General features: G+C 40.6%; 2 protein-coding genes across 2 annotated transcripts in view; both read right to left on the bottom strand.

The window, feature by feature from the left end:
- Positions 1-263: 263 nt before the first annotated feature.
- Positions 264-5555, bottom strand: LOC135091049 (uncharacterized). The gene is made up of 2 exons (XM_063988385.1): positions 5455-5555; positions 264-4162 (listed from the first exon to the last, which is right to left on the bottom strand). Exon 2 carries the CDS (start codon positions 4159-4161, stop codon positions 2209-2211), a length of 1953 nt encoding a protein of 650 aa, XP_063844455.1. The 5' UTR covers position 4162; positions 5455-5555; the 3' UTR covers positions 264-2208.
- A 6877-nt stretch (positions 5556-12432) lies between these two features.
- Positions 12433-13306, bottom strand: part of LOC135091040 (popeye domain-containing protein 3-like) — a 78038-nt gene continuing 77164 nt past the window's right edge. Inside the window, 1 exon segment of the mRNA XM_063988366.1 lies at positions 12433-12571. Within this exon segment, the coding sequence (XP_063844436.1) occupies positions 12568-12571 (4 nt within the window). The 3' untranslated portion in view covers positions 12433-12567.

Genomic DNA, 13306 nt, shown 5'->3' with positions numbered 1-13306 from the left:
AATGTTACTCCATTCACGCAGCAATACTTGTGACCTGTGCACACAGCATCACTGGGAGGATACTGAGAGGCTAGATTTAATTAAGAAATACCCTTTACAAGAGTAGAGAGCTTTCTGGCTGATGTAGAGACAACTTTGGTTTCTCGACACTATGCCGAGACTCAGAACCACCAAAATTCATATCATCTACATCCCCAGTCCAGCACAAAGCTTACTACCAATACTTAACACTGTTAGGAAAACCCCAAATCAAATAGTACTCATTTCAGTCTAAGTTTTTTATATTAACTGCACCAATATGAAACTTACATACATACATTAGAGTAGAAAGTATGTGCTTCCACCCCCACAAAGATCCAATACATTAAGGTATGTGTGTAAAGGACACTTCTAACTACATGTGACACAACGCTACGGATTACAGGAATCGGTCACCAAGAATGGCCAGAATCTTAATAGCAAGTCATCACTTTCTTTAACGTCCTGGTTTTCCCTTATGGGTCTGGACAGCTTGGGTGTCAGTTTTTACAGTTAATCTCTTTGCAAGTTGAGAATCAAGTGAGCAATGAAAGGATCATTAGTGATGGAGATCAATGAAGACTACTGAGACTCTTGATGGCCAGGCTTAACTATTCTCTGCAACCGAAAACATGGATTCCACTTACCTACACAAACACTTCACACACAGCAAAATGCATTCCGAGACTTCCACTGCAGTGAACAATTGGTCAGAAGATTTGAGAAAATTCTGACAAGTCTGCAGTGCCTTGGGAATTATATACATTAATGCACAAGTGTCATACCTAACTAGATTCACAAATAAAAAAAAATCCACTAATAATTATAAAAAAATGAATTACAGGGGCTGGGATCTGATCTTTACACACAATTCAGTGGGTCAGTAATGAGACAGATCTTCTAATTCCATGATGGTTCTGAAATTCCCAGTTGTACTATTACATGAAGCACTGCAAGTTACAAGGGCAAACTCACATAGATACATTTACAGAAGGAAATGGAATCTTCACCCACAAAATCAGTAACCAAGCAAGTGTACACAGACTGAGGGTTACTGTAGGAAAAGGGAGAAGAAAAAGGAAAGGTGCCTGAGAGTTATGAAATTGCCAGATTATACAATCACACAGTATTACTGAAAGAGAAAAAAAAGTTACAAAAAAGGTGCCCAAGTGGATGAAAAAAGGAGTTAAATGCCACAGTATGAGAGCACCAAATTACAGAGATCACATGGCATTATTAGGAAAGGAAAAGATAGTGAAAGGTGCCTGAGAGAATAAAAAAAAAGGGACACTGAAATGCCACAAAGTATGAGAGTGCCGGTTAGAGATCACATGGCAATGCTGGGAAAGAAAAATAGAGAGAAAAGAGTTAAGTGGTTGAAAAAAGGGAAAAGGTAGGAAATCATTATCAACAGAGGACATGAATGTGGTAAAGAAACAAATCAGGTTAGGAAAGAAGAATGAAGGTGACTCAAAGGACACAGGAAAGACAAGGGGTGTGAGAGATGGAGGACATATCAGGAAAGGCAGCAAGGTGATGATGATCTAAATTAATCACACTCCCAGAACCACACTGAGGGAAGACACAAACCCCAGTCGTTGTGAGGCCGACGTATAAAATTTCAGTGATGGTTTCCCTTGCCACCTGCAGCGCCTCTACATTACACTCTACAAAATAATATACATGTCGGACAGGAAGTTTTGAGTCGGACTGAGATATGAGAGAGAATCTAACTAGAACCCAAAGAGTTGTACTATCTGAATGCTAGATGTCAATGTCATGCTTGAAGCTACAAAAAGACAGGAAACAGTGATATGATTCTCACTTATTTACAATAAAAAATTGAAGACTACCTAATTCACCTTTAAATAACTTTCTCATATCAGTTACATCAGTGAATGTTCCCGGCTTAGAACCTTTTCCCACTTTAAATCCCCAGTTAGTTATTCCAGAGCAGTGCAACGGCAGCTCTGGTCAGTGAGATCCACATCTCTCGGCACCACACACACAGGTGTGTTGCCATGTACACCCACAGCTTCAAGTGTTGTCAGCCACCACTCACAGCTTCAAGTGTTGTCAGCCACCAAGTGTACATTACAAGGGCAGCGCCAGGCCCTCCACCAGTGCGCCAAGACCTTCACAGCTGAGGCTCATGGGCACAGTATGGTCCAGGCCTGGCTGGCCAAACTGTTATGTGCGCGCCGCCCGCTCTGTCTCTATGAGGCACTCCCTCACCAAGATGCGGGCGTGCACAATGCCACGCTTGAGGCGCTCGGCACTGCTCTTGCTGCCGGCGTAGGTGGGACGGATGTCCTTGCCCATCTCCTCAATGACAGCCAGCAGCTGCTGGTACTTGGACATGCCATGGGCACTGCTGGAGGAGCTGGGCGTGGTGCTGAGTCCCGCTGTGGCAGGGCTGAGCAGTGAGGCGTCCATGTCAGTGGGCTGCAGGCGGGACAGCGCCTCCGCCTCCAGCTTGCGCAGCTCGGCCAGGTCTGCCTTGGACAGGCCTGCTGCTGCCGCCGCCGCCTGCATCTGCTGCGCCTCAAGCTTGGTGAGCTGTGCCAAGGCGGTGGAGTCCAGCTTGGTCAGCAGGTGGGGATCAATCTTGACCAGCTGGGCCAGGGTGTTCACATCAAGCTTGGAGAGTGTGTGAGAGTCCAGCTTGGCTAGTTGGGCCAGCTGGGCATCAAGCTTGGACATGGCATGAGGGTCAAGCTTCGAGAGTTGGGCCAGGGTAGCCGGGTCCATCTTTGCATGTGGATCAAGCTTGGATAGTTGGGCCAGAGTCATGGGGTCCAGCTTGGCATGCTGGTCCAGCTTAGCCAGCTGGGCCAGGGCAGCAGCATCCATCTTGGAGTGGATGTCCAGCTTGTTGAGTTGGCTGAGGGTGCTGGGGTCCATCTTGGCCTGGGCTTCCAGCTTGGACAGCTGGGCCAGCACAGTGGGGTCCATCTTGCTGAGGGTGTGGGGGTCCATCTTCATGAGGTGGTTCAGGGACGACATGTCCTTCTTGGACATGTTGTGGGGGTCCATCTTGGACAGCTGGGCTAGGGCTGCATTGTTCATCTTGGTCATGGCCTGCTGGTCCAGCTTGGCCAGCTGGCCCAGCATGGACGGATCCATCTTGGACAGGGAGTGGGGATCCATCTTGGCCAGCTGAGCCAGGGTGGCCTGGTCCATCTTGGAGAGTGAGTGTGGGTCCATCTTGGAGAGCTGGGCCATGGCCACAGCATCCATGGAGACCAGCTGGGAAAGGGTGTTGGAGTCCACCTTGGAGAGGGTGTGTGCATCAAGCTTGGCCAACTGGGCCAGGGTGTTGGGGTCCAGCTTTGAGAGGAGGTGTGGGTCCATCTTGGCCAGCTGGGCCAGTGTGGCCGAGTCCATCTTGCTGAGGGTGGCCCGTGTGTGGGCCTGCATCTGGGCATCGTGGCGGGCCAGCTGGGCCAGCATGGCCTGGTCAAGCTTGGACAGTGTGTGGGGATCCAGCTTGGCAAGCTGGGACAGAGTGGTCTGGTCCATCTTGGCCAGCATCATGGGGTCCAGCTTGGCCAGCTGGTTGAGGGCTGCTGGGTCCACCTTGGACAGGGTGTGGGGATCCAGCTTGGCCAGCTGAGACAGCATGGCCTGGTCTGCCTTGCTCATGGACATAGAGACGGCAGCAGCTGAGGCGTCGGCCTTTACCAGCTGGGCCAGGGTGTTGTGGTCCAGCTTGGCCAGGGTGGCGGCATCCAGCTTCGAGAGCTGGGCCAATGTGGTCTGGTCCAGCTTGGCCAGCAGGTTGGGGTCCAGCTTGGCCAGGGCATTGGCACTGGCAAGGCTGGCCTCCTGCAGCTTGGCCAGGTAGGCGGCGTCAGACTTGCTGAGGTGGGCAGAGGGGTGGCCGCTGGAGTGGGAGTGGGACACTGAGTGGGACGGGGCGTGGGAGGAGTGGGCCGTGGAGTATGAGTGGGAAGACTCTGACTTGCTGCTGGAGGAGCCACTGGTCATCATCTTGACGTCCAGGTCTGGCCGCAGCTGCTTGGTGAGAGCCACGGGGTCCAGCGTCACCCCCATCTTGGCCAGCATAGCAAAGTCTATGTCTGGCCGCAGCTTGGCCAGCGCCTCCATGGCCGCCGTCTGAGAAGACCCACTCTTGTCCATCCTAAAGCATGTGGAAGCATTAACACTCCTTCAATACTGGCAACACCTTCACTAGAGTAACAACGACTTAATGTACTACCCAACAAGAACCAGCTGCAATACAGCAATCCATAAGTACACTCTCCAGTGTGGTACAGCAATCCCCAAGTACACCCTTGAGTATACTTCCATCATGCACCACAAACCAAAGTGTCTAACCAATTCTGTGCACTCCTCCAAATTGTTTCTGGTGTGGACTTCTACTGTCACTTCATTTGTCCAAATCTTACATCAGAAAAGTAGTCAAAATCTTTATCTTAGGGAAATTTACCTAGGTTTTTTAGGAATCCAGACAAATGTACCTTGATTTGTTTTAGGGACAGTCCAGGAAAATTTCCTTACATTTTTTTAGGGAAATTCCCTAGATTTTTTTTGTGGCTATTTTTTCTGTAATTTGGCTTCTCTATCCAAAATTCAGCTTTACCATCAGGTTTCCCCAAGTTTGTTGATGTTGAGGCTTGGTAAAGATTTCATGTGAAAAGGATGGGAGAAGTGCTTCTGCATTTTAACTTTAATCCATTACTCCACTTACTCTTACCCCATTACGATCAACTGTGGCTAAAGTCATTTAAACCTAAAATAAACTAAACATGATCACAGCTGCCTGTATTGTAATAATAATAATAATGTGATGCTGCTAATAGCTACACACAGTAATAGCAGTAGTAGTTGTTGTAGCAGGAAGCAGGCACTAAACCATTTATCCACCACTCACCAAAAAAATAACACCCAAACCACCACACACACATCTACATACTCACTGTTACCACCATACCTCACCACAATCTGCACACATTTTCTCCAGAGTCACAACACTGCCGTAATCACCACACGTCTTCACCACAATCACCACACATTTTCACCACAATCAACGCCGCAAGTCTTCACAACTGACCGATCGATTTAAAATGATGTATCACAACGTCAACAGTCATATGGCGAGTCTTCATTACACAAATATTCACTACCACAAACACAGAACACCAGAAATATTCCCCACCACAAACACAAAGCACCACAGTCACACCACAAACATTCACGCCCAATATTTACTTTCCTCCATCTCACTTTTAGTTGTGATTTGGAAAAAAAAATCTATAATCATCACGAACACCAAAACAATAACCACCGCCAATTGAACTCCCCCTCACAGCTCCTTACGGCACTCCCCCGTCCCCTTGCTCTCCCCACACCTTCCCTATACATCTTCACACATGTAGGCACCTTAATAATACAAAAAAAGAACATATTTACCCGTAATAAAGGTGACTCAAGAGGGAGTCAAGCGCCGAGGATTCCAGTTTGTTTACGTCGCCTTCTGTTCAGCGAGCTTCGCCTCTTTTAAAATGTCGACATCACCTTCTATTTAAAGTCCATCTTTTATCTTAGCTCAGTTCATTTATATATTTTTATATCTAAAAATACTAGAAATTCATTTATCACTTTTTTTCCCTCGTGATTAGTTTGTGTTGTGATATTTAATTGTGTTTTGATCTCTCTTATCGCTCTCAGCACTGGCGAATATCTATTTACTCGGTATTTTTGTAAGATATCATGTTATAAAAATGTGTTTCCGCGTTGTGGTCATGGTCAAAAGTCGCTCTAAAACTAAATAGAAATAATACTCATATTATTGGAACAATGTTACGAATGGCGGGAAATTTGACTCCCACCCGGCGTCATTTATGATACTTTCGGTTTCCTTGATGCTTTCTTCCTTTCCCTGGGTTTTATTTTACCCTCCTTAGATTTCTTACTCTCCCTTTGGCTTTCATTTTCTCTTCCTAGCTTTTTTTTATCCTCCTGCATTTATTTTCATTTTTATTTATTTTATTAATTATAATTTTATTTTTTGGAGGCCCTCTGAATTTACTCTTTCCTTTCCTGGATTTCTTACTCTTTCTAGCTTTCTTGCTCTCCCTAGCTTCCCTCTTACTCTCCCTGGCTTTTCTCTTACCTTTCCTAGATCTCTTATCCTTGGGTCACCTCTTACTTACCCAGAGCCTCTTCTTGCTTCCTTTTACTAATAAGATGATAACTTACCTTCACTGCTTCATTGACGAGTGACAAACTGAATAATAAATAAAGGAAGGAGTGATTTTATATAAGTATTTCAATAAAGAACCACTGAATTTATTTAAGCTTTTATTTAAATCGATGAATAACAAGTCTGGTAAAAATAGACAGACCCACTCACAGACTTAATTTCACTATACATTTTTATTATTATTATTATTATTATTATTATTATTATTATTATTATTATTATTATTATTATTATTATTATTATTATTATTATTACCATTATTATTCTTTTTCACTGAGCTGATCAAGTTATATAATGTAATGGAGCAAGTTAGTAGGCCGAGGTATTATACAATGGCAAGTGAGAATTTCTGTACAATATACTACAAATACACTGAGACTGAAGGGAAGAAGAGAGAGAAGACAGAATGGAAAGGAGATAAGAGAGACAGACAGACAAGAAAGGTAACTGAGAAAGGAGGAAGAGACAGACTGACAAGAGAGGTGAATATTCCAACATTTCTCTACTTTAATCTTGCCTTCACTGTATTTGACTCATTTTTTAAATCTCCTGGTTAGTTTCCCTGGTGGTGTTTTTAGAAGTCTTGTATGTGCAGAGACTTCCATAGTGGTCTAATTGTGTATGTGTGTGTGTGTGTGTGTGTGTGTGTGTGTGTGTAGGTTGGTAGGGTTCAGTACATGCAAGGTTTTGAAATGATACATATACAATTTTTTCTGCTTCTACCTTTTACTAGTTTCCTTCTAGAGATGATTGATAGATCCAATGGCAAAGAAAAAAATAAGCACTTGAGTGCAAGAGAAAATGAAGGAGAGAAAATACTTGAGAAAAGGAGAAAGCATGAAAATGAGAGCACTTGGGAAAGGATGAAACAAAATGTGAAAGAAGAGCAAGGAAGGAGACATAAAAGAATAAAAATAATACCCAGAATAAAGACTATAGACTAAAATTAATATTCTCTTCATCATCCCAAGGAAAGAGACCCAAGAGGAAGAGAAACAAGAAATTAATAAACTTCTTATAACCACAAGAAAATACATACTTGAGGAAGAAAAACAGAAGCTTAATAAGCTCTTTGAAACACAAGAAAATAGAAACAAGAGGAAGAAAAACAGGAACTTAACATACTCTTCATCATCACAAGAAAAGAAAAACAAGAGGAAGAAAAAGAGGAAACATAAAATCTCTTAATAAACACGAGGAAACAGACAGAAGAGCAAGATAAACAGATGCAAGGAAGAAATAATAAACTCTACATTAACATCACAAGAGAAACCAACCACCAAGAAGTAATTTGTAGCATCAAATTGTTTGCTTCCTCACACGACTGCAGTGGCAAACATTACACTGCACGGCACACTTAGGCTCTCCTATACAGAAACATACAGTGATTTAGAGCAAGGCCTTGTGTTCAGGTCTTAGGAAGGGGAAGGGAAGGCTCAAGGCAATCAAATAAAGCTAAAAGACCTTAAGCTAAATTTTAGGTAGCAGTTTTTCATCTTTAGGCGCGAAGATTTAATATATATCAAAATTGTTCTTTTTTCTTTTCTCTGGTAGATCTATGCTGCTTAAATAAAATGGTAATGATAATGTGGTGGTGATGAATCTAAAAACTCCCTCCATTGCTGGTAAAAAATGGTAAACTTACTTGGTGGGCAATAAAATGATAAAGATTTGCATGGTGAACAAACGAAAATTATAAAAATAACTTGACAAACTTAAGAAGAAATTACTTTAAACTTGCTTGACAAAGAGAAAAGAATGATAAAAAAATTTGCTTGGTGAACAAAAGAGGACAAGAAAAGAACAAAAAAATTATTCAGCAGACAGAAAAATATAAAAACTTGCTTAACAAACAGAAAAGAAAGATAAAAAATTGCCACATAGAAAAAAAAAAACAACCTTAACAAACAAAAAACAACAAGAAAAGAATGACAAAAAAAAAAACTTCCTTGACAAACAACAACAACAAAACAACAATAAACTTGCCACGCTGAGAGAAGAGCAAGGCTAAAGAGTTCATCAGCTGATTGGAATAAAGGAAAGCTAATGGCACTGCTGGAGATTGTTATGATAGATTGGAAAGTGTCAGTCCCGTGTGGTGGATTGTGATGTGCGATGTGCTGTGTGGTAAATAGCAGAGTGGCACAATAACAGAGCAGCGCGATGCCAGATTTACAAACGTGTGATTAATGGAGAGAAAACGGCGCAAGGAAACATATATGCATGTCCGTTTGTCCTCTAAAATATAGGTAACCATTTTTCCCTCCTTCAACATGTCCCTCACTGGTAATGTACATATCACATTTTCTTAATCCTACAAATATAAAACAAAGCTGTATAAAAAACATTCTCCGCTAAATCTCTGTACACTCTGAATTTTTTAACCATACACGACACGGTAATATTTTCACGACACCCACAGCCTATGACACTAAAGTTACTCCTAGACATGACCACATCCATAGTACTTCACTGCATGTATCTTGAAGAGTCACACAAACACGCGCTTCATAACAGCTGAGCGTGTGGGAAATTGATGTACCTGGTAATAATAGAAAGAAAGAATAAAAATACAAGCTTTTCAGGTGAATGTTAAAAAGTTATAAACATTTTTTTCTCAATTGTGTCTTGTTTTCTTAGGAGTTTTCCCCCTAAAGAAAATAAATAAAATAAATAAGTAAGTAAATAAATGTATCTTGCTATCTCACATACTTTGTAAGAGTTAGGTGATCAAATGTGTTGGAGTAAAACTTGATGTATCTAGTAACTATAAGAAATCATAAGAAAATAAACATAATAAGAAATAGAAGTTTGTCAGGTGATTGTAAAGTCACAGAAGAATATTTCTCATTCACATTTTGTTTAGTTATGAGCCAAGAAAATAAAATGAAATATATAAATGTAAAAATCACAGAGGATGGGCAAAACTTTATTCCAAGTGGATGAGAGGAACTCAGAGGTCACAGGTCATCAAAAGAAGTCAACTGATTCTTTTTCAAACTTCAAACAGTATTTATTTATTTATTTTTCTTTTTTTTTCTTTTCTTTTTAAAGAATGCAAATTAATGACACTTGGATAATATGCAGCTTGTAATGTACTGGATAATATATTACTTTTTTGGCAATGAAAGCTTACCAGGTTCCTTTTAGCTCTTCTTTTTCTGTGCCCTTAGTCAGACTCCTTCATGTGTAAAAATAAGTAAATATATAAATAGAGAAGTAAATTAATAAATAAAGCATCAGTAAAAATATGTAAATCTCCAATTTCTTTTATTTCATCATTATTTTTCTGCTATGGATTTCTTTCCTTTCAAAGTGTCCATTATGTGTGGTCATTGTATCCTCCACTCCACACTACCTTCACTTCTCCCTTAAGCTCCTCCACCACTTCTTACGTCAGTCATGTTTCCATGCCAAGTGCCAGACAAGAGTTGGTTTGAAGAGAGTTTCTCTTCCTAAACTTTAACCTGCTTGCCTGGCTTGGAATATTCACACACCTGATCTCAATAGTAAGATAATAAACTGCTTGTATTCAATGATTCCTAACCTCACACTGTCAGCAAAGATCCGCTGTAACCCTCACACTTCTGTATGTTACCATTGTTATCTCCACCATACAAAAAAGATGGAATATGCATTGGTCGAATATCTTTTATAAAAACTTATGCACTATGACAACAGTATAATATAATGTTCACTTCCTAGCACAGTCTTTTTTCTTCAGTTTAAATGCATAACAATTCTTTCAGTATTTACAACAATACTGAGTGAGTAGGTAGTAATAGTAGTATTTCAAACATCAACATTAATCTATATTTGATATCTTCACCTCCTGAGGCAATGGTGATAATAAAACCTACTACACTATTTCATTCACTTCATAACCCCACATTGTACTGACCAAACTCAACATTTGCCCAGTTTCCTCTATAAAGATTCACAACAAGACTTTTCCTTTCATCTTTTTCCTTGTAATTTTTTGTAACACGTACTGAAGCCACACCATTCAGTTTTTATCAGGAGTACTCTATATACATGATGGTGCAGAGGCCAGGTGGGTCTTATCTGCCCTGGTTGTAGAGTAAAAGGACAGTCAAGATCAACAAATATACACTCAGATCTTGCTAACATCATTATCATCATCAATTTCTTTAACAACCTTATCTGACCTGGTTATGAAGTGACAGGACAATCAAAGCTGACACAAATACACTCATATCTCAATAACATCACTATCATCATCTCTAACTTCCTTATTTTATTAGTAATGTCATTCTCATTTTGAACTTCTTTATTTTTTACAAGGCTGGTTTGGTGATGTGTTGGACTTATGTCTTGAGTGTCTGTCAGGGTTTAGTCTCCAATGCTGACCTCTTGTGGGTAGTCTATTTCTCTTTCAGGTCAATTTAACTGTTTCTCTTATGCTTCAAAGGGTGTGATGGTTGTTGTTGGTTTTATATCCTCCCTCTGTGCACATTTCAGTCTCATATCAGGAATTGAGGTAACTGTTATGTAGCTAAATACTGACTTGGTGGTTTAAGCCTTTCTGTTTCTGATATTCCATTCTCTGTAATCTCTGTATTTATAATAATCTCCTCTAAAATCAATGACTGCTTTCATTATCCATCTAAGAAATCAATTACATATACTTGTTTTGCTTTTTTTAATATTATATGAGTTAAAATTTTTCCTTTGATCAATACACAGTTACAAATTTTACAACACTCACTTTTAAACTTCACAAAATGGCTTCAGTACATTCCAAAGTCCTGCAATGGCCTCTGAGGTGTTACTTGGGTACACTGAGTCTCCACGCTATGACACACCAGCTTGCAGCAATGACTCACCTACGTTTACATCACCAACATCTCTGTAATTTCTCAACATAGTGCAGTTTCATGGAACACAAGCATGGTCAAGATATTTCAAGTGTCTACCAATGTTTCATCTAAGGCCTGTATCCTTAGACACTTTGTTCTCTCATTACAACTATTTTCAAAGGCCACAGGGATCATTAGCCAGGTTCTCATGGGTGCATTTTCCAAGCAGTAATGTATTCTTGTTAATCTATTACTGGAATTCCAAACCCTTGAAAATCCTAATGACTTCTGCTAGAGCCTGGTGAAAGTAGCAGAGACAAGACTCACTATTTTCAGAGGATACATAGATTATTAGTCAGGTTCTCTTGAGTTCTTATCTCAGTTCTTGTTAATCTATCACTGGAATCATGAAAGCACCCTTGAAAACCCTAATAACTTCCACTATAGCTTCTTGAAAGCAGTGGACACAAGACGCCAGGTGTCTAAGAATACAATCCTGAGTCTCTACAGTGACAACTATCGTACATATTTCTCAGCAGCGCGGCCATGAGGGATGTTCACTGTTCATATGCTTTCTCTGGAATTCCATCAGATTATCAAGTTCGGAAATGGAGATGCTTCACTGTGACTTATATCGTCCATTTTTCCCGAACAGAGCAACAAGTTGAATAGGAAGGACAAAAGGTGGATAATTCTTAAGCTACAACATTATCAACCATTAGAATTACCTTACAACAATCACGAGCACAAGATCCCAACAACTGCTCTTCACCACACATCGTTAAAAAATATATATCTGACAGCTGAGGCATTTTACTCCACCCTGCCCATCCACACACCACTTGTATTGGATATCTCAACACTGTGCAGTCACTGAGGGTGCTGTCCCTGGCCACACTTTTCCCTCTGTGGTCACAAGATGCATGCCTCTCTTTATAACTGAAGAAAACTCACTTGAGGGAGTTTTCGTGGCTTTCATAGACTTTTTGCAGAGTTTTTTTTGCAGTTTTCTTAGTTTTTTGTTGAGTTTTCTTACAGTTTTCTTTCCTGCTGTAAAGTTTTCTTGTAGTTTTCTTAATTTCCATACAGTTTTTCAGGTTTGCTGGCTTTTACACATCTATCTTGACTTTTGCATGTTTTTATCACTTTTCCTAACATTCATACAGTTTTGAGTTTCCAGACAGTTCCCTCAGCTTCCATACAGTCTCTGAAAACTCTTCTTAGCTTGCATGCACTTTTAAATAACTAGCCTTTTACATATAACTGAAAATTTTCTAAGCTTTCGTCGAATCTTCACAGTTTCCCATTCTGTCACCATCCTCTGAAGTGCTGCGGTGGCTTAGAGTTCAATAAAGTGGTGGTGGAGGTGGTCGACACTCTCCAGCTGCGGGGCAAAGAGCTTGAAGGCATTGAGGAGCGGAGAGCCGAGTTCCTGGGGCTCATACTGGAGTCTCCTGATCTGTCTCCTCAATGCGTCCGAGTCTCCACGGAGGAGTGTCATTAACTGGAAGGCAGCAGAAGGGAAAAGTGAGGCTCTTGTATGTTGCATGTTTTTCCATCCTCTCTGTGTCTTTAGGTTAGGTGAGCTTGTGTTAATGATGATGTGGAAATGAGAGTTGTTTTACATATCTTGTGTGTTTATCTGTTCTTTCTCTCTGTATGTTTAGGTTAGGTGTGCTTCTGTGCTTATGTCCTTAATGCTGATATAGAAATGAGGGTTCTTCTATGTCTGTGTTTATCTTTCTTCTCTGTTTCTTTAGGTTAGGTGTGTTTGTGTCTTACTGTTTATTTGTTAAGAGTGTATGAATATCCTTGTCTTTATCATATACATGGTGTGGTATGATTAATATTGTGCTAGTTTATTTTATCTGTTCTGTATGTGTTTCTCTATGTATCTTGTGTAGTGTAGGCAAGATGACAGTCCGTTTATTGTTACTGTTGGTGTTTATAGTTGTATTTGTCTTTCCTATATCTGTATATCTCATGCTTATTGTAACTCATTGACCTCTTGTCTCTTTATCTGTACCTGTTGACTTTTTCCTTCAGTTGATGTACACTTCTCATCTATCACTCCTCTTTCTAGTCTATCCATCTATATGTTTAATGGGAAGCTGTACTTTATACATCATTCAAATATCTTACCTCGATCATTCCTTCTTTTAGTCTGTTCCATCTATATATCTATTAGTAAGCTGTACTTTTAATATCATTCAAATATCTCATCTCCTTCATCTTTCTT

This window comes from Scylla paramamosain, chromosome 36, assembly GCF_035594125.1.
Source record: "Scylla paramamosain isolate STU-SP2022 chromosome 36, ASM3559412v1, whole genome shotgun sequence".
NCBI lineage: Eukaryota > Metazoa > Arthropoda > Malacostraca > Decapoda > Portunidae > Scylla > Scylla paramamosain.
Note: the sequence above shows the minus strand (reverse complement) of the source record. Positions and strands in the feature narration are given on the sequence as shown.

Bases quoted from the DNA above. Each gene is read 5' to 3' on its own strand.
- LOC135091049 (XM_063988385.1), bottom strand. From the start codon at position 4,161: ATGGACAAGAGTGGGTCTTCTCAGACGGCGGCCATGGAGGCGCTGGCC.